This window comes from Brachyhypopomus gauderio, chromosome 2, assembly GCF_052324685.1.
Source record: "Brachyhypopomus gauderio isolate BG-103 chromosome 2, BGAUD_0.2, whole genome shotgun sequence".
Lineage (NCBI taxonomy): Eukaryota > Metazoa > Chordata > Actinopteri > Gymnotiformes > Hypopomidae > Brachyhypopomus > Brachyhypopomus gauderio.
The window spans coordinates 47,180,469-47,200,561 of NC_135212.1; the positions used below are offsets into that span (position 1 = coordinate 47,180,469).

The window sequence follows — 20,093 nt, forward strand, 5'->3', positions numbered from 1 at the left end:
TTGGCAGAGATGTCCAATACATGTATAGAATAACTTCATGTTCAAACCTTAATTTCTATAAAAAGGTTGAACATGGTCTTTCAGGAAAAAATAAATAAATATGCCCCTCCCCCGGCACAACACCCATCATGTCCGAGTCTATATAATATAGCAATGGACAGAAAATTGAAACTTCCCCACAAGCTGTAAAAATATTGAAATTCATTTTTGGGTGAAAAATTACTGAAGATGGTTCAGAATTGAGGTTCATGTCAATTCTAGAAGAATTACACATTCACTGGAGAGAATTCCCAAAGAAAGTCCTTCTACACATGGAAACCCATTTGGAGTAATGGGTATCATGTTGCCCATAGGCAATGAAGTAGTGGTGCAATGCTGTGGCTGTTGTCCTGACCCCTCCTTGCACCAGAGAGTTCAGGTTAAGGGGAAGACTGCACAATAGGCTGCCATTTCCATTAGCATGTGACGGGATGTAAAAAAAGGTACAGGAATCGGTGTGACCTCATTCCTTGGAAGGTGCCACTCTAGCCCAATGCTTCAATGATGGACAAGCTAAAATCAGTACCAACCACCCAAATGCAGACCCCTATTGACAGGGAGCATTGAATCCTGAGCATGAGGAAATGCTAGTCTGCTATGAATACCTAGAAGGCTAGCCTTGTACACAAGGCCATAGAGGCACAAGCATACAAGTTTAAAGACCCTGGATTAAGCACTCTAACCATAATGCAAACTAGTTGTGGAAGTAGACCTACAACAGATTCAGCCCAATTGCATAGCAACACAGGACAGGTTGTCGAGTCACAGTACTAGTTTATTTCAATCAAGACCATCAAGCACTCTCCTTAACCATGATGGGTCCAAGGATTACTTCTCCTTCCAGCAGAGTACCTGCAAAAAAAAAAAAAAAAGGGGTAGGGATTTAGGCTCCGCTTGCAAGTCCACGTCACCTCTAGTCCAAGCTGCAGACCTTCTCCAAGAATGATCAGGTACTGGCAGAGCATGGCATGCACGTACCTTTGTCCTCAGACAAGTCTCGCCCCTTCCGGGAGCTACAGGTGGTGTCGCAACAGCCACACACCTGGTCAAGACCATACGCTGCAGTCCACCTGTGAAGCCAGAATAGCCAAGCTTACCAGCTAGGCCTCACCAGTAACCTGCTGGTTTCAGAACCACAGCCACATACCTGTTGCTAGAGAACGAACAAGCTTTGTGCTCAGGATCAGCAGCGTAAGAAGCTGGAGTTGCCTTCATAAAGCATGTGAAGTAGAGCTGGAAAGACAGGGGTTAGTTCAGACAGCCAGTCATTCTACTCACCCCCCCTACCAAACATGCTTACATACCAAACCACTGTTGTCCTGCTGAAACCTGAATGCCTCCAACTGAAACCTCAGCTTGTCTGCTTCAGTTTGGGGCAGGAAGTGAGAATGGGAACCTGTGAGCTTGGCATCAATCAGGCACCTGCAATCATTTGTGCAGTCAGACCACAACTAGCTGATCTCTACAGCCATCACAAAGCCCACAAGGAAGCCACTCACCCATGGTTATCTATGAAGGCATAACTAGGGACTGCATTCACATCAGGAAACACAGTGGCCACACAGGTGTCCAGATACACACGAAGGGGCACGTGGTAGAACTGAATTACAGATGCCTCAACACTGATCACATCATGCAGGAAGTACTGGTTGGAGAGCCTTTCAGACGTCCAGTCATCTGGAGAAGAAACCTCATTAGGTCCAGTTCAGGCACAGCTCATCAGTAGGTATGGTGTAGCCATGGGACAAACCTGTCATGAGTCTCAGGGAGAAGACAAGCTGTTCCTCAGCAACTTGGGTAGAAGCATATGGGATCCAGGCAGGCATCAGAGCATTGCTGCTTACATTGTGGAACCTACAAAGCATTTTATGGCCATCAGATTGAACAGAGCCTTCCAAATAATACTGAACATCACATCTGGTAGGGTCCAATACCTTGGATAGTGACACTCGATGCGAACCTCAGCACCAACGGTTCTCACAATAGGAGTGTGAGCAAAATTGTGGGGAACATAGCGGACGTAGAAGACGTAGACCAGCTCATCTGGAGTCATCTGTTAAGAAAGAAGTGGTGTTATTGCATGCAGGTTTAAAGCAGCACTGAAGCATTCACTTCATAGACACTCACACTGGTAGTACTGTTGCAGGCCTGCAGTGCTGACTGGAAGATGAGGACTTGAGCAGCACGGTCCTCCCCACTGACGGCACAGTTTCCCAGGGTGATCTCAGATGGATTTATCAGCTCACCGGTTCCAAACAGGTCCTTCTTGACCTCCACATGTATGCCAGTCTCACCACACTCTGCTGCTACACTTGCAGTAGGAACAGGGGGGCTCATCTGAAACTGCATTAGTGGCTGTCTTGCTGGTAGTTGAGGGTCATTGGGGAAGTGCCATGCCACCTGCTTCACAGGTCCCTGAAATACTTGCTGGGACTGAACGTTGGAAGGCTGCTGCACAGGTATCTGCACAGGATTCCAAGACTGCTGGCTAAATGATCCTTGGACAGGCCCTGTGGGGTTAGAAACATGGCTCCCCTGAGATGACCCTCCAGCTACCACTTGCCTTCTTGCTTGTTGCTGCAAATTAGATTGTAGTCCAGTTGGAAGTTGGGATCTGACCATTCCTGCTTGCCATGCCTCAGATACCACCAGCAAAATCACCACACAAAGGCCCACTTTGCCTAAACCCATTGTAAATCTCCCTAGAGTCTCCAGACATACTCAACCTGCCTGGTCTTTCTCTTTTTGTACAATATTGTAGGCTCACACCTCCAATCCCTTTCTAATAGGATTAATGTCCTTCTGAGCCTGTTGAGTCATGTATTACTCTGACTCACAGCTGACAGCAATTAAGTCTTTTCATTTAAATCTTGGAGTTAATTGACCCATACCATGAATGAACTGAGCACTATTGGGTATTGGACATATATCAAATCAACACATACAGTTTGCTAAATAAATTAATAAGTTAGTAAAGTTAGTAGTTTAGTATTTTCACACAACACTATTGCACACCATTGTAATATACATCAAATCCTTATACATGAATGTAACTTGTGGATAAATATTGCATGACTTGATTTGCTGTAATATTTTTTGTGAGACATTTAATTTATCCCTCATACAGAAGACAAGACATTAACCAAAGAGGCTAAATTACAGATGCTTCAACATTGATGATATTGTTCAGGAATTACTGATTCAAGGGAATTTCATTCAACTTGAAAATAAACCTAATTCGAAGGTCCAGATCATGCAAAGACTTGATTAATTAGCTCTGAAACCGTTATATAAATATGTCCTGCACCATACATATAAATTAATTAATTAGGTGGAAATTAGGGCCCTGTCCTGCCATTGGTTGGTCATAAAGAACAATATGAGCTGACATGTAGTGATGGGCAAATGAAGCCTCTTGAAGCAATGAAGCTTTCCAACCCTTTGCTTTGCAAAAAGGTTCATTACTCGAGGCTTCATTCATCACTCACTAGTGACATCTGCTGGTGAAACTGTAACAGCCTCGTCATTCAGTTGGATCATACTTTCAACAATTTGTAAATGCAATACTGTCACAAAGTTTCCATCAAACTCATGTTTAGTAACAGGAGAATCAATTAAATCATACTTAATTGTCATGTTTTAATTATTAAAATGATTTGTAGCCAATCTAATCCTTGACCATTAGTGGTTGTGTTGGGTTTTCTTGTATGTCATGAACGTAGTTGACAATGAAGATATGTTGTACTTTACTATATTGGGAATTGAGTGGTTGTTGAGGCAGACTGAATATTTTGAGTTAGAAACTGATAAAAAAAAACAAAATGTGTTTTAAATAATTGCTTCTTGGGGGTTCTAGATCTGGTTTGGTAGTCATGGCCTGGTGGTTAGGGAAGGGAAGTGGTTATGGAACTGGTCTTGTAACCGGAGGGTCGTGGGTTCGATTCCCAGACCTGAGGCCATGACTGAGGCGCCCCTTAACCCTCAATTGTTCACTTATATAAAAATGAGATAAAATGTAAGTCGCTCTGGATAAGGGCGTCTGCCAAATGTAAAATGTTTTTAACATTACAAATAAGGTTTGCCTCTTCCAATGGTTTTTAGTCTGTTTTTGATGTGTGAATCTGATGTACATCCTGATCAAACAAAAAGAATTTAGAACGTTCCAGATTTTAAATTTAACCACCTTCTACAACACGAAGCAACAGGGTTCATAGCGCTTTTATTTTGAAAAACGATACGCAAAATGAAGCAATGACGTGGCCGATGTAATGCGAGGCCTCGTTTGTTGCTGATCACGTGATTTTGCTCAATCTAACACAAGCTCCGAAGCGGGGCTTCATCGGACACGCCCCTTTTTACTCGGTACACGCTTCGAAGCGTAGCTTCAGATGTCCCATCACTACTGACATGGTGGAAAGCAGTTATTGTCTGGCAGGACATGACTACAGGGAGACAATGGAAGGATTTAAGTCCATGGAAGGGGTAGACAAAATATTCTACAATGCTGGAAATCTTACTGGTGCAGTTATCATGATACATGTTCTGGGTATTTATTGTATTTCCTGCTTCTTTGACCCATTTCACACTCTTGTGTTGTCACACATAGTTAGCATTGTGCTGCAATGTAAAGAGATCTCCTTCCATTCATTTCAGCCATCATCAACAGCTCCTACATTTTGGGACATGTACCTAGTGTGTCCAAGAGAGCCAGGTTGGTACCTATATTGAAGAAGGCAACACTTGACAGCTCCGACATAAGCACCTACAGACCAGGATCACTTCTCTCTTTTTTCCCCAAAACTCTGGAACAAGAAAAATCAATGATCAATTATCTCTTTTCCTCACCCAGAACCAACCCCATTATTCCAATCAGTCTGGCTTCAAATAGGCACACTCAACAGAAATGTCCCTCAAAGCAGTGACTCCAAAGCCTCAAGCTGCCAATTCTGACAAGCTATCATAAGTCTTAATTCTTCTAGATCTTTCAGCGGCAGTTGGCACCGTTATCCACAACATCCTCCTCTCTGTTATTTCTAGCCTCGCTGTGACTGGCTCAACCTGGAAATGGTTACAGTCATATCTGGAAGAACGGTTGTATCAGGTAACATGGAGAGGATCTATATCCAATCCATGTATCCTCTCCAACGGAGTCCCCCAAGGCTCAGCCTAAGGCCCTCTTTTCTTTGTATAGTCAGGTAACACGGTTTCTTTTCATTTCTCCTATCATTGCTATGCTAATGACACCCAACTAATTCCATCATTTCCATATTCAGACACCCAGGTTTCTGGGCTTATTTCAGCATGCTTGGCAGATATTGCTTCCTGGATGACCACTCACCACCCGAGGCTCTAACCCTAGCAAAACAAGCTTCTGTACTTTCCAGGAATCCCAAACCTTCACAAGGACGTCACAATTTCATTTGAGAACACCCAGTTATCACCGTCAGAAACTACTTGAAGCCTGGGTGTAACTTTGGACAACCAGTTGTCTTTCTCAACACTTTTCAACCCTCACCAGGTGCTGCAGATTTCTCCTCTGCAACATACAGATAATATGACCTTTTCTTTCACAGGAAGGTACTCAGGTGCTTGTGCAGTCTCTCATCATCTCAAAACTAGAATACTGCAACTCTCCACTTGCACGTCTTCCTCTATGGGTCATCAGATCTCTACAACTGATCCAGAATGCAGCAGCATGACTGGTCTTCAATGTCCTCTTCACTGGCTCCCAGTACCTGCACGCATCAGATAGAAAAATTTGATCCTTGAAAAAGAAAGGACTAGCCTTTCCCTACATAATGACCATGGTCAAAGCCCAACCTGTACGACGAGCACTCCGAATCTGAAGTATGGCTTGACTTGAAAGACCATGCTTAAAGTCTCACGAACGACAAACCTCATGACTCTTCTCTGTCCTGGCTCAGAGATGGTGAAACAATCTTCTGCAAGCTATTCGGACTGCAGAATCTCTTGTGGTCTTCAAACGTCAAGTCAAGTCAAGTCAAGATAACTTTATTGTCAAAAATCTATGTAACAAGGTTAACACAGAAGTTTGAAATTGCGTTTGGCCAGTTCCAATGTGCAGTTTAGCAACATATATTGATAATCACTCACTAACTCACTTACACACACACACATACACACACAAGCAGTGCAAATTAACATACTGTTACAGAATATTAACATAGTAATACACACACACACACACACACACACAGTGTGCAGTAAAAAAACAAAGGCTAGACACACACACACACACACACACACACACAGTATGCAGTAAAAGGGCTAAAATACTAGACAATAGGTAGGTATACATACATACACATAGCAGCAGAAAGGACAGTCAGTGGTCAAGTAGTTGGATGTAATATGTAAGGTGCAAGGGTAAAGTGCAAGGTGCATGATGAAATAAATGGAATGATTATGAGTAACTTTGGAATGTTTATGTAGTTCTCATCAGTGTGTTGATGAGTCTGATGGCTTGTGGAAAGAAGCTGTTTCCCAGTCTGGTGGTACGGGACCGTACGCTACGGTAGCGCTTCCCTGATGGGAGTATTGAAAACAGTTTGTGTGCTGGGTGTGTTGGATCTTTAGTGATGTTCATTGCTCTCCTGAAGCAGTGTGAGGTGTACAGATCCTTGATGGCTGGTAAGGGTGATCTGATGATCTTTTCTGCAGTCCTCACCACCCTCTGTAGTGCCTTCTTGTCTGCAGATAGACAGCTGCCATGCCAGACAGAGAGGTTGCTGGTCAGGATGCTTTCAATAGCACCCCTGTAGAAGGTGGTGAGTGCGGATGTGGGCAGGTCGGCCCTTCTCATCCTCCGCAGGAAGTGGAGTCGTGTCTGTGCTTTCTTGACCAGGGCGGTGGTGTTTGTAGACCATGTGAGATCATCTGTGATGTGCACTCCCAGGAACTTTGTGCTTTTCACAGATTCCACAGCACTGCCATTTATGATGAGTGGGATGTGTGTTTGTTGTTTTTTCCTAAAGTCCACAGTTATTTCTTTTGTTTTGTTGACGTTGAGAAGCAGGTTGTTCTTCTCACACCAGTTAATGAGTTGCTGTACCTCCTCTCTGTATGCTGAGTCATCGTTGTCAGTGATGAGACCCACCACTGTTGTGTCGTCGGCAAATTTGATGATGTGATTTGTATCAAATCTGGCACAGCAGTCGTGGGTCATCAGCGTGAACAGCAGGGGAGATAGCACACATCCTTGCGGGACCCCGGTGTTTATGATGGTGGTCGCTGAGGAGTTATTTCCAACTCTGACTGTCTGTGGTCTATTTGTGAGAAAGTCCAGCAGCCAGTTGCACAGTGAGGTGCTGATACCTATTTGACTTAGCTTGTTCACTAGGTGTTGGGGGATGACAGTGTTGAACGCAGAGCTGAAGTCAATGAACAGCAGCCGTGCATGACTGTTTTTGTTCTCCAGATGAGCCAGGCATAGATGGAGTGCTGTTGCTATAGCATCATCAGTGGAGCGCCCGGGGCGATAAGCAAATTGATATGGGTCCAGAGTAGTGGGGATGGTGGATGTTAAGTGGGCCTTTAGACTGAAGTCGTAGACTGAAGTCACCTGTTTATTGAGTACTTAGATTACCACTAAAACCGCAGATAGCACTTCTTGTCCTTTGCATTGTATGCTTATGAATGTCTATTTTTATTTGCTCTTGTAGGTATCGTTTTTTTTTATTCCTGTTTAAGTTTGAGCCTATGTCTCTATGTCATACTAGGTAATGGCATCAAGTCCTGTAGTGGTAGTAGTCAGGTCTAAAGCACTTAGCAAATCGCTCTAGATGAGAGTGGCTGCTAAATGGCTAAAAAAGTAAATGTTGTACTTAGACTTCATATCTGAACTGTCCTGTTCCTTGTGTACCTTGTGATTCATCTGGTCTTGCAAAGTTTTGCAAATGCACAAGCTGAGATCTGGATATCAGGCAATCTGTGATCCAGGTGATGTTGGTGGCATATCATTTAGCTTTTCACCAAGTGAAGGATTTGACTCCATACCTCTTTACAAGGCTTCTTCCACATCTTAGCATTGAAAGGCTTTGCCTTGAAATAGTCAAAAACATAGGGTCTCTCAGTACTCTATTTTAAGAAAGATGTAACTACCACCCACATAGATGCACACAAAAAAGGACGGGTCAAGTATTTTAGAAAGCCTTTAATTGCAGAATTTACCAGAGATCCAGACATGTGTCAAATGTACATGACTTCTTCCTCAGTGTTATCATGAATCCTCCTGACAATGTGGGTCTCCTACAAAAATAGGAGTCCACGCGACAATTTATACCTTGGAATCTAGTATTTTTAGTATTGATCAAAACATTTAGTGAGGTCAAACTCCAAATTGGCAGAGATGTCCAATACATGTATAGAATAACTTCATGTTCAAACCTTAATTTCTATAAAAAGGTTGAACATGGTCTTTCAGGAAAAAATAAATAAATATGCCCCTCCCCCGGCACAACACCCATCATGTCCGAGTCTATATAATATAGCAATGGACAGAAAATTGAAACTTCCCCACAAGCTGTAAAAATATTGAAATTCATTTTTGGGTGAAAAATTACTGAAGATGGTTCAGAATTGAGGTTCATGTCAATTCTAGAAGAATTACACATTCACTGGAGAGAATTCCCAAAGAAAGTCCTTCTACACATGGAAACCCATTTGGAGTAATGGGTATCATGTTGCCCATAGGCAATGAAGTAGTGGTGCAATGCTGTGGCTGTTGTCCTGACCCCTCCTTGCACCAGAGAGTTCAGGTTAAGGGGAAGACTGCACAATAGGCTGCCATTTCCATTAGCATGTGACGGGATGTAAAAAAAGGTACAGGAATCGGTGTGACCTCATTCCTTGGAAGGTGCCACTCTAGCCCAATGCTTCAATGATGGACAAGCTAAAATCAGTACCAACCACCCAAATGCAGACCCCTATTGACAGGGAGCATTGAATCCTGAGCATGAGGAAATGCTAGTCTGCTATGAATACCTAGAAGGCTAGCCTTGTACACAAGGCCATAGAGGCACAAGCATACAAGTTTAAAGACCCTGGATTAAGCACTCTAACCATAATGCAAACTAGTTGTGGAAGTAGACCTACAACAGATTCAGCCCAATTGCATAGCAACACAGGACAGGTTGTCGAGTCACAGTACTAGTTTATTTCAATCAAGACCATCAAGCACTCTCCTTAACCATGATGGGTCCAAGGATTACTTCTCCTTCCAGCAGAGTACCTGCAAAAAAAAAAAAAAAAAAAAAGGGGTAGGGATTTAGGCTCCGCTTGCAAGTCCACGTCACCTCTAGTCCAAGCTGCAGACCTTCTCCAAGAATGATCAGGTACTGGCAGAGCATGGCATGCACGTACCTTTGTCCTCAGACAAGTCTCGCCCCTTCCGGGAGCTACAGGTGGTGTCGCAACAGCCACACACCTGGTCAAGACCATACGCTGCAGTCCACCTGTGAAGCCAGAATAGCCAAGCTTACCAGCTAGGCCTCACCAGTAACCTGCTGGTTTCAGAACCACAGCCACATACCTGTTGCTAGAGAACGAACAAGCTTTGTGCTCAGGATCAGCAGCGTAAGAAGCTGGAGTTGCCTTCATAAAGCATGTGAAGTAGAGCTGGAAAGACAGGGGTTAGTTCAGACAGCCAGTCATTCTACTCACCCCCCCTACCAAACATGCTTACATACCAAACCACTGTTGTCCTGCTGAAACCTGAATGCCTCCAACTGAAACCTCAGCTTGTCTGCTTCAGTTTGGGGCAGGAAGTGAGAATGGGAACCTGTGAGCTTGGCATCAATCAGGCACCTGCAATCATTTGTGCAGTCAGACCACAACTAGCTGATCTCTACAGCCATCACAAAGCCCACAAGGAAGCCACTCACCCATGGTTATCTATGAAGGCATAACTAGGGACTGCATTCACATCAGGAAACACAGTGGCCACACAGGTGTCCAGATACACACGAAGGGGCACGTGGTAGAACTGAATTACAGATGCCTCAACACTGATCACATCATGCAGGAAGTACTGGTTGGAGAGCCTTTCAGACGTCCAGTCATCTGGAGAAGAAACCTCATTAGGTCCAGTTCAGGCACAGCTCATCAGTAGGTATGGTGTAGCCATGGGACAAACCTGTCATGAGTCTCAGGGAGAAGACAAGCTGTTCCTCAGCAACTTGGGTAGAAGCATATGGGATCCAGGCAGGCATCAGAGCATTGCTGCTTACATTGTGGAACCTACAAAGCATTTTATGGCCATCAGATTGAACAGAGCCTTCCAAATAATACTGAACATCACATCTGGTAGGGTCCAATACCTTGGATAGTGACACTCGATGCGAACCTCAGCACCAACGGTTCTCACAATAGGAGTGTGAGCAAAATTGTGGGGAACATAGCGGACGTAGAAGACGTAGACCAGCTCATCTGGAGTCATCTGTTAAGAAAGAAGTGGTGTTATTGCATGCAGGTTTAAAGCAGCACTGAAGCATTCACTTCATAGACACTCACACTGGTAGTACTGTTGCAGGCCTGCAGTGCTGACTGGAAGATGAGGACTTGAGCAGCACGGTCCTCCCCACTGACGGCACAGTTTCCCAGGGTGATCTCAGATGGATTTATCAGCTCACCGGTTCCAAACAGGTCCTTCTTGACCTCCACATGTATGCCAGTCTCACCACACTCTGCTGCTACACTTGCAGTAGGAACAGGGGGGCTCATCTGAAACTGCATTAGTGGCTGTCTTGCTGGTAGTTGAGGGTCATTGGGGAAGTGCCATGCCACCTGCTTCACAGGTCCCTGAAATACTTGCTGGGACTGAACGTTGGAAGGCTGCTGCACAGGTATCTGCACAGGATTCCAAGACTGCTGGCTAAATGATCCTTGGACAGGCCCTGTGGGGTTAGAAACGTGGCTCCCCTGAGATGACCCTCCAGCTACCACTTGCCTTCTTGCTTGTTGCTGCAAATTAGATTGTAGTCCAGTTGGAAGTTGGGATCTGACCATTCCTGCTTGCCATGCCTCAGATACCACCAGCAAAATCACCACACAAAGGCCCACTTTGCCTAAACCCATTGTAAATCTCCCTAGAGTCTCCAGACATACTCAACCTGCCTGGTCTTTCTCTTTTTGTACAATATTGTAGGCTCACACCTCCAATCCCTTTCTAATAGGATTAATGTCCTTCTGAGCCTGTTGAGTCATGTATTACTCTGACTCACAGCTGACAGCAATTAAGTCTTTTCATTTAAATCTTGGAGTTAATTGACCCATACCATGAATGAACTGAGCACTATTGGGTATTGGACATATATCAAATCAACACATACAGTTTGCTAAATAAATTAATAAGTTAGTAAAGTTAGTAGTTTAGTATTTTCACACAACACTATTGCACACCATTGTAATATACATCAAATCCTTATACATGAATGTAACTTGTGGATAAATATTGCATGACTTGATTTGCTGTAATATTTTTTGTGAGACATTTAATTTATCCCTCATACAGAAGACAAGACATTAACCAAAGAGGCTAAATTACAGATGCTTCAACATTGATGATATTGTTCAGGAATTACTGATTCAAGGGAATTTCATTCAACTTGAAAATAAACCTAATTCGAAGGTCCAGATCATGCAAAGACTTGATTAATTAGCTCTGAAACCGTTATATAAATATGTCCTGCACCATACATATAAATTAATTAATTAGGTGGAAATTAGGGCCCTGTCCTGCCATTGGTTGGTCATAAAGAACAATATGAGCTGACATGTAGTGATGGGCAAATGAAGCCTCTTGAAGCAATGAAGCTTTCCAACCCTTTGCTTTGCAAAAAGGTTCATTACTCGAGGCTTCATTCATCACTCACTAGTGACATCTGCTGGTGAAACTGTAACAGCCTCGTCATTCAGTTGGATCATACTTTCAACAATTTGTAAATGCAATACTGTCACAAAGTTTCCATCAAACTCATGTTTAGTAACAGGAGAATCAATTAAATCATACTTAATTGTCATGTTTTAATTATTAAAATGATTTGTAGCCAATCTAATCCTTGACCATTAGTGGTTGTGTTGGGTTTTCTTGTATGTCATGAACGTAGTTGACAATGAAGATATGTTGTACTTTACTATATTGGGAATTGAGTGGTTGTTGAGGCAGACTGAATATTTTGAGTTAGAAACTGATAAAAAAAAACAAAATGTGTTTTAAATAATTGCTTCTTGGGGGTTCTAGATCTGGTTTGGTAGTCATGGCCTGGTGGTTAGGGAAGGGAAGTGGTTATGGAACTGGTCTTGTAACCGGAGGGTCGTGGGTTCGATTCCCAGACCTGAGGCCATGACTGAGGCGCCCCTTAACCCTCAATTGTTCACTTATATAAAAATGAGATAAAATGTAAGTCGCTCTGGATAAGGGCGTCTGCCAAATGTAAAATGTTTTTAACATTACAAATAAGGTTTGCCTCTTCCAATGGTTTTTAGTCTGTTTTTGATGTGTGAATCTGATGTACATCCTGATCAAACAAAAAGAATTTAGAACGTTCCAGATTTTAAATTTAACCACCTTCTACAACACGAAGCAACAGGGTTCATAGCGCTTTTATTTTGAAAAACGATACGCAAAATGAAGCAATGACGTGGCCGATGTAATGCGAGGCCTCGTTTGTTGCTGATCACGTGATTTTGCTCAATCTAACACAAGCTCCGAAGCGGGGCTTCATCGGACACGCCCCTTTTTACTCGGTACACGCTTCGAAGCGTAGCTTCAGATGTCCCATCACTACTGACATGGTGGAAAGCAGTTATTGTCTGGCAGGACATGACTACAGGGAGACAATGGAAGGATTTAAGTCCATGGAAGGGGTAGACAAAATATTCTACAATGCTGGAAATCTTACTGGTGCAGTTATCATGATACATGTTCTGGGTATTTATTGTATTTCCTGCTTCTTTGACCCATTTCACACTCTTGTGTTGTCACACATAGTTAGCATTGTGCTGCAATGTAAAGAGATCTCCTTCCATTCATTTCAGCCATCATCAACAGCTCCTACATTTTGGGACATGTACCTAGTGTGTCCAAGAGAGCCAGGTTGGTACCTATATTGAAGAAGGCAACACTTGACAGCTCCGACATAAGCACCTACAGACCAGGATCACTTCTCTCTTTTTTCCCCAAAACTCTGGAACAAGAAAAATCAATGATCAATTATCTCTTTTCCTCACCCAGAACCAACCCCATTATTCCAATCAGTCTGGCTTCAAATAGGCACACTCAACAGAAATGTCCCTCAAAGCAGTGACTCCAAAGCCTCAAGCTGCCAATTCTGACAAGCTATCATAAGTCTTAATTCTTCTAGATCTTTCAGCGGCAGTTGGCACCGTTATCCACAACATCCTCCTCTCTGTTATTTCTAGCCTCGCTGTGACTGGCTCAACCTGGAAATGGTTACAGTCATATCTGGAAGAACGGTTGTATCAGGTAACATGGAGAGGATCTATATCCAATCCATGTATCCTCTCCAACGGAGTCCCCCAAGGCTCAGCCTAAGGCCCTCTTTTCTTTGTATAGTCAGGTAACACGGTTTCTTTTCATTTCTCCTATCATTGCTATGCTAATGACACCCAACTAATTCCATCATTTCCATATTCAGACACCCAGGTTTCTGGGCTTATTTCAGCATGCTTGGCAGATATTGCTTCCTGGATGACCACTCACCACCCGAGGCTCTAACCCTAGCAAAACAAGCTTCTGTACTTTCCAGGAATCCCAAACCTTCACAAGGACGTCACAATTTCATTTGAGAACACCCAGTTATCACCGTCAGAAACTACTTGAAGCCTGGGTGTAACTTTGGACAACCAGTTGTCTTTCTCAACACTTTTCAACCCTCACCAGGTGCTGCAGATTTCTCCTCTGCAACATACAGATAATATGACCTTTTCTTTCACAGGAAGGTACTCAGGTGCTTGTGCAGTCTCTCATCATCTCAAAACTAGAATACTGCAACTCTCCACTTGCACGTCTTCCTCTATGGGTCATCAGATCTCTACAACTGATCCAGAATGCAGCAGCATGACTGGTCTTCAATGTCCTCTTCACTGGCTCCCAGTACCTGCACGCATCAGATAGAAAAATTTGATCCTTGAAAAAGAAAGGACTAGCCTTTCCCTACATAATGACCATGGTCAAAGCCCAACCTGTACGACGAGCACTCCGAATCTGAAGTATGGCTTGACTTGAAAGACCATGCTTAAAGTCTCACGAACGACAAACCTCATGACTCTTCTCTGTCCTGGCTCAGAGATGGTGAAACAATCTTCTGCAAGCTATTCGGACTGCAGAATCTCTTGTGGTCTTCAAACGTCAAGTCAAGTCAAGTCAAGATAACTTTATTGTCAAAAATCTATGTAACAAGGTTAACACAGAAGTTTGAAATTGCGTTTGGCCAGTTCCAATGTGCAGTTTAGCAACATATATTGATAATCACTCACTAACTCACTTACACACACACACATACACACACAAGCAGTGCAAATTAACATACTGTTACAGAATATTAACATAGTAATACACACACACACACACACACACACACAGTGTGCAGTAAAAAAACAAAGGCTAGACACACACACACACACACACACACACACACACAGTATGCAGTAAAAGGGCTAAAATACTAGACAATAGGTAGGTATACATACATACACATAGCAGCAGAAAGGACAGTCAGTGGTCAAGTAGTTGGATGTAATATGTAAGGTGCAAGGGTAAAGTGCAAGGTGCATGATGAAATAAATGGAATGATTATGAGTAACTTTGGAATGTTTATGTAGTTCTCATCAGTGTGTTGATGAGTCTGATGGCTTGTGGAAAGAAGCTGTTTCCCAGTCTGGTGGTACGGGACCGTACGCTACGGTAGCGCTTCCCTGATGGGAGTATTGAAAACAGTTTGTGTGCTGGGTGTGTTGGATCTTTAGTGATGTTCATTGCTCTCCTGAAGCAGTGTGAGGTGTACAGATCCTTGATGGCTGGTAAGGGTGATCTGATGATCTTTTCTGCAGTCCTCACCACCCTCTGTAGTGCCTTCTTGTCTGCAGATAGACAGCTGCCATGCCAGACAGAGAGGTTGCTGGTCAGGATGCTTTCAATAGCACCCCTGTAGAAGGTGGTGAGTGCGGATGTGGGCAGGTCGGCCCTTCTCATCCTCCGCAGGAAGTGGAGTCGTGTCTGTGCTTTCTTGACCAGGGCGGTGGTGTTTGTAGACCATGTGAGATCATCTGTGATGTGCACTCCCAGGAACTTTGTGCTTTTCACAGATTCCACAGCACTGCCATTTATGATGAGTGGGATGTGTGTTTGTTGTTTTTTCCTAAAGTCCACAGTTATTTCTTTTGTTTTGTTGACGTTGAGAAGCAGGTTGTTCTTCTCACACCAGTTAATGAGTTGCTGTACCTCCTCTCTGTATGCTGAGTCATCGTTGTCAGTGATGAGACCCACCACTGTTGTGTCGTCGGCAAATTTGATGATGTGATTTGTATCAAATCTGGCACAGCAGTCGTGGGTCATCAGCGTGAACAGCAGGGGAGATAGCACACATCCTTGCGGGACCCCGGTGTTTATGATGGTGGTCGCTGAGGAGTTATTTCCAACTCTGACTGTCTGTGGTCTATTTGTGAGAAAGTCCAGCAGCCAGTTGCACAGTGAGGTGCTGATACCTATTTGACTTAGCTTGTTCACTAGGTGTTGGGGGATGACAGTGTTGAACGCAGAGCTGAAGTCAATGAACAGCAGCCGTGCATGACTGTTTTTGTTCTCCAGATGAGCCAGGCATAGATGGAGTGCTGTTGCTATAGCATCATCAGTGGAGCGCCCGGGGCGATAAGCAAATTGATATGGGTCCAGAGTAGTGGGGATGGTGGATGTTAAGTGGGCCTTTAGACTGAAGTCGTAGACTGAAGTCACCTGTTTATTGAGTACTTAGATTACCACTAAAACCGCAGATAGCACTTCTTGTCCTTTGCATTGTATGCTTATGAATGTCTATTTTTATTTGCTCTTGTAGGTATCGTTTTTTTTTATTCCTGTTTAAGTTTGAGCCTATGTCTCTATGTCATACTAGGTAATGGCATCAAGTCCTGTAGTGGTAGTAGTCAGGTCTAAAGCACTTAGCAAATCGCTCTAGATGAGAGTGGCTGCTAAATGGCTAAAAAAGTAAATGTTGTACTTAGACTTCATATCTGAACTGTCCTGTTCCTTGTGTACCTTGTGATTCATCTGGTCTTGCAAAGTTTTGCAAATGCACAAGCTGAGATCTGGATATCAGGCAATCTGTGATCCAGGTGATGTTGGTGGCATATCATTTAGCTTTTCACCAAGTGAAGGATTTGACTCCATACCTCTTTACAAGGCTTCTTCCACATCTTAGCATTGAAAGGCTTTGCCTTGAAATAGTCAAAAACATAGGGTCTCTCAGTACTCTATTTTAAGAAAGATGTAACTACCACCCACATAGATGCACACAAAAAAGGACGGGTCAAGTATTTTAGAAAGCCTTTAATTGCAGAATTTACCAGAGATCCAGACATGTGTCAAATGTACATGACTTCTTCCTCAGTGTTATCATGAATCCTCCTGACAATGTGGGTCTCCTACAAAAATAGGAGTCCACGCGACAATTTATACCTTGGAATCTAGTATTTTTAGTATTGATCAAAACATTTAGTGAGGTCAAACTCCAAATTGGCAGAGATGTCCAATACATGTATAGAATAACTTCATGTTCAAACCTTAATTTCTATAAAAAGGTTGAACATGGTCTTTCAGGAAAAAATAAATAAATATGCCCCTCCCCCGGCACAACACCCATCATGTCCGAGTCTATATAATATAGCAATGGACAGAAAATTGAAACTTCCCCACAAGCTGTAAAAATATTGAAATTCATTTTTGGGTGAAAAATTACTGAAGATGGTTCAGAATTGAGGTTCATGTCAATTCTAGAAGAATTACACATTCACTGGAGAGAATTCCCAAAGAAAGTCCTTCTACACATGGAAACCCATTTGGAGTAATGGGTATCATGTTGCCCATAGGCAATGAAGTAGTGGTGCAATGCTGTGGCTGTTGTCCTGACCCCTCCTTGCACCAGAGAGTTCAGGTTAAGGGGAAGACTGCACAATAGGCTGCCATTTCCATTAGCATGTGACGGGATGTAAAAAAAGGTACAGGAATCGGTGTGACCTCATTCCTTGGAAGGTGCCACTCTAGCCCAATGCTTCAATGATGGACAAGCTAAAATCAGTACCAACCACCCAAATGCAGACCCCTATTGACAGGGAGCATTGAATCCTGAGCATGAGGAAATGCTAGTCTGCTATGAATACCTAGAAGGCTAGCCTTGTACACAAGGCCATAGAGGCACAAGCATACAAGTTTAAAGACCCTGGATTAAGCACTCTAACCATAATGCAAACTAGTTGTGGAAGTAGACCTACAACAGATTCAGCCCAATTGCATAGCAACACAGGACAGGTTGTCGAGTCACAGTACTAGTTTATTTCAATCAAGACCATCAAGCACTCTCCTTAACCATGATGGGTCCAAGGATTACTTCTCCTTCCAGCAGAGTACCTGCAAAAAAAAAAAAAAAAGGGGTAGGGATTTAGGCTCCGCTTGCAAGTCCACGTCACCTCTAGTCCAAGCTGCAGACCTTCTCCAAGAATGATCAGGTACTGGCAGAGCATGGCATGCACGTACCTTTGTCCTCAGACAAGTCTCGCCCCTTCCGGGAGCTACAGGTGGTGTCGCAACAGCCACACACCTGGTCAAGACCATACGCTGCAGTCCACCTGTGAAGCCAGAATAGCCAAGCTTACCAGCTAGGCCTCACCAGTAACCTGCTGGTTTCAGAACCACAGCCACATACCTGTTGCTAGAGAACGAACAAGCTTTGTGCTCAGGATCAGCAGCGTAAGAAGCTGGAGTTGCCTTCATAAAGCATGTGAAGTAGAGCTGGAAAGACAGGGGTTAGTTCAGACAGCCAGTCCTTCTACTCACCCCCCCTACCAAACATGCTTACATACCAAACCACTGTTGTCCTGCTGAAACCTGAATGCCTCCAACTGAAACCTCAGCTTGTCTGCTTCAGTTTGGGGCAGGAAGTGAGAATGGGAACCTGTGAGCTTGGCATCAATCAGGCACCTGCAATCATTTGTGCAGTCAGACCACAACTAGCTGATCTCTACAGCCATCACAAAGCCCACAAGGAAGCCACTCACCCATGGTTATCTATGAAGGCATAACTAGGGACTGCATTCACATCAGGAAACACAGTGGCCACACAGGTGTCCAGATACACACGAAGGGGCACGTGGTAGAACTGAATTACAGATGCCTCAACACTGATCACATCATGCAGGAAGTACTGGTTGGAGAGCCTTTCAGACGTCCAGTCATCTGGAGAAGAAACCTCATTAGGTCCAGTTCAGGCACAGCTCATCAGTAGGTATGGTGTAGCCATGGGACAAACCTGTCATGAGTCTCAGGGAGAAGACAAGCTGTTCCTCAGCAACTTGGGTAGAAGCATATGGGATCCAGGCAGGCATCAGAGCATTGCTGCTTACATTGTGGAACCTACAAAGCATTTTATGGCCATCAGATTGAACAGAGCCTTCCAAATAATACTGAACATCACATCTGGTAGGGTCCAATACCTTGGATAGTGACACTCGATGCGAACCTCAGCACCAACGGTTCTCACAATAGGAGTGTGAGCAAAATTGTGGGGAACATAGCGGACGTAGAAGACGTAGACCAGCTCATCTGGAGTCATCTGTTAAGAAAGAAGTGGTGTTATTGCATGCAGGTTTAAAGCAGCACTGAAGCATTCACTTCATAGACACTCACACTGGTAGTACTGTTGCAGGCCTGCAGTGCTGACTGGAAGATGAGGACTTGAGCAGCACGGTCCTCCCCACTGACAGCACAGTTTCCCAGGGTGATCTCAGATGGATTTATCAGCTCACCGGTTCCAAACAGGTCCTTCTTGACCTCCACATGTATGCCAGTCTCACCACACTCTGCTGCTACACTTGCAGTAGGAACAGGGGGGCTCATCTGAAACTGCCTTAGTGGCTGTCTTGCTGGTAGTTGAGGGTCATTGGGGAAGTGCCATGCCACCTGCTTCACAGGTCCCTGAAATACTTGCTGGGACTGAACGTTGGAAGGCTGCTGCACAGGTATCTGCACAGGATTCCAAGACTGCTGGCTAAATGATCCTTGGACAGGCCCTGTGGGGTTAGAAACGTGGCTCCCCTGAGATGACCCTTCTGCTACCACTTGCCTTCTTGCTTGTTGCTGCAAATTAGATTGTAGTCCAGTTGGAAGTTGGGATCTGACCATTCCTGCTTGCCATGCCTCAGATACCACCAGCAAAATCACCACACAAAGGCCCACTTTGCCTAAACCCATTGTAAATCTCCCTAGAGTCTCCAGACATACTCAACCTGCCTGGTCTTTCTCTTTTTGTACAATATTGTAGGCTCACACCTCCAATCCCTTTCTAATAGGATTAATGTCCTTCTGAGCCTGTTGAGTCATGTATTACTCTGACTCACAGCTGACAGCAATTAAGTCTTTTCATTTAAATCTTGGAGTTAATTGACCCATACCATGAATGAACTGAGCACTATTGGGTATTGGACATATATCAAATCAACACATACAGTTTGCTAAATAAATTAATAAGTTAGTAAAGTTAGTAGTTTAGTATTTTCACACAACACTATTGCACACCATTGTAATATACATCAAATCCTTATACATGAATGTAACTTGTGGATAAATATTGCATGACTTGATTTGCTGTAATATTTTTTGTGAGACATTTAATTTATCCCTCATACAGAAGACAAGACATTAACCAAAGAGGCTAAATTACAGATGCTTCAACATTGATGATATTGTTCAGGAATTACTGATTCAAGGGAATTTCATTCAACTTGAAAATAAACCTAATTCGAAGGTC

General features: G+C 43.6%; 3 protein-coding genes across 3 annotated transcripts; all 3 read right to left on the bottom strand.

Moving 5' to 3' along the window:
• Positions 1-793: 793 nt before the first annotated feature.
• LOC143508518 (zona pellucida sperm-binding protein 3-like) lies at positions 794-2,789 on the bottom strand. Its single transcript, XM_076997067.1, has 7 exons — positions 2,167-2,789; positions 1,974-2,092; positions 1,790-1,893; positions 1,539-1,716; positions 1,187-1,461; positions 1,018-1,109; positions 794-891 (listed from the first exon to the last, which is right to left on the bottom strand). Exons 1-5 carry the CDS (start codon positions 2,728-2,730, stop codon positions 1,323-1,325), a joined length of 1,104 nt encoding a protein of 367 aa, XP_076853182.1. The 5' UTR covers positions 2,731-2,789; the 3' UTR covers positions 794-891; positions 1,018-1,109; positions 1,187-1,322.
• A 6,402-nt stretch (positions 2,790-9,191) lies between these two features.
• LOC143508519 (zona pellucida sperm-binding protein 3-like) lies at positions 9,192-11,199 on the bottom strand. Its single transcript, XM_076997068.1, has 7 exons — positions 10,570-11,199; positions 10,377-10,495; positions 10,193-10,296; positions 9,942-10,119; positions 9,590-9,864; positions 9,421-9,512; positions 9,192-9,289 (listed from the first exon to the last, which is right to left on the bottom strand). Exons 1-5 carry the CDS (start codon positions 11,131-11,133, stop codon positions 9,726-9,728), a joined length of 1,104 nt encoding a protein of 367 aa, XP_076853183.1. The 5' UTR covers positions 11,134-11,199; the 3' UTR covers positions 9,192-9,289; positions 9,421-9,512; positions 9,590-9,725.
• Positions 11,200-17,600: 6,401 nt separating this feature from the next.
• On the bottom strand, positions 17,601-19,620 carry LOC143508520 (zona pellucida sperm-binding protein 3-like). Its single transcript, XM_076997069.1, has 8 exons — positions 18,974-19,620; positions 18,781-18,899; positions 18,597-18,700; positions 18,346-18,523; positions 18,151-18,268; positions 17,994-18,079; positions 17,825-17,916; positions 17,601-17,698 (listed from the first exon to the last, which is right to left on the bottom strand). Exons 1-8 carry the CDS (start codon positions 19,535-19,537, stop codon positions 17,640-17,642), a joined length of 1,320 nt encoding a protein of 439 aa, XP_076853184.1. The 5' UTR covers positions 19,538-19,620; the 3' UTR covers positions 17,601-17,639.
• Between the last annotated feature and the right edge of the window lie 473 nt (positions 19,621-20,093).

What these genes read in the sequence shown, in the direction of transcription:
- LOC143508520 (XM_076997069.1), bottom strand. Translation starts at nt 19,537, where the DNA reads ATGGGTTTAGGCAAAGTGGGCCTTTGTGTGGTGATTTTGCTGGTGGTA. An exon ending in GCCTTCATAGATAACCATGG is followed by an intron (nt 18,269 to 18,345) that starts GTGAGTGGCTTC and finishes AAATGATTGCAG; the next exon opens with GTGCCTGATTGATGCCAAGC. An exon ending in AGACTTGTCTGAGGACAAAG is followed by an intron (nt 17,699 to 17,824) that starts GTACGTGCATGC and finishes TTTTTTTTGCAG; the next exon opens with GTACTCTGCTGGAAGGAGAA.
- LOC143508518 (XM_076997067.1), bottom strand. Translation starts at nt 2,730, where the DNA reads ATGGGTTTAGGCAAAGTGGGCCTTTGTGTGGTGATTTTGCTGGTGGTA. An exon ending in ATCGAGTGTCACTATCCAAG is followed by an intron (nt 1,894 to 1,973) that starts GTATTGGACCCT and finishes AATGCTTTGTAG; the next exon opens with GTTCCACAATGTAAGCAGCA. An exon ending in GCCTTCATAGATAACCATGG is followed by an intron (nt 1,462 to 1,538) that starts GTGAGTGGCTTC and finishes AAATGATTGCAG; the next exon opens with GTGCCTGATTGATGCCAAGC.
- LOC143508519 (XM_076997068.1), bottom strand. Translation starts at nt 11,133, where the DNA reads ATGGGTTTAGGCAAAGTGGGCCTTTGTGTGGTGATTTTGCTGGTGGTA. An exon ending in ATCGAGTGTCACTATCCAAG is followed by an intron (nt 10,297 to 10,376) that starts GTATTGGACCCT and finishes AATGCTTTGTAG; the next exon opens with GTTCCACAATGTAAGCAGCA. An exon ending in CTCCCTGAGACTCATGACAG is followed by an intron (nt 10,120 to 10,192) that starts GTTTGTCCCATG and finishes TTTCTTCTCCAG; the next exon opens with ATGACTGGACGTCTGAAAGG.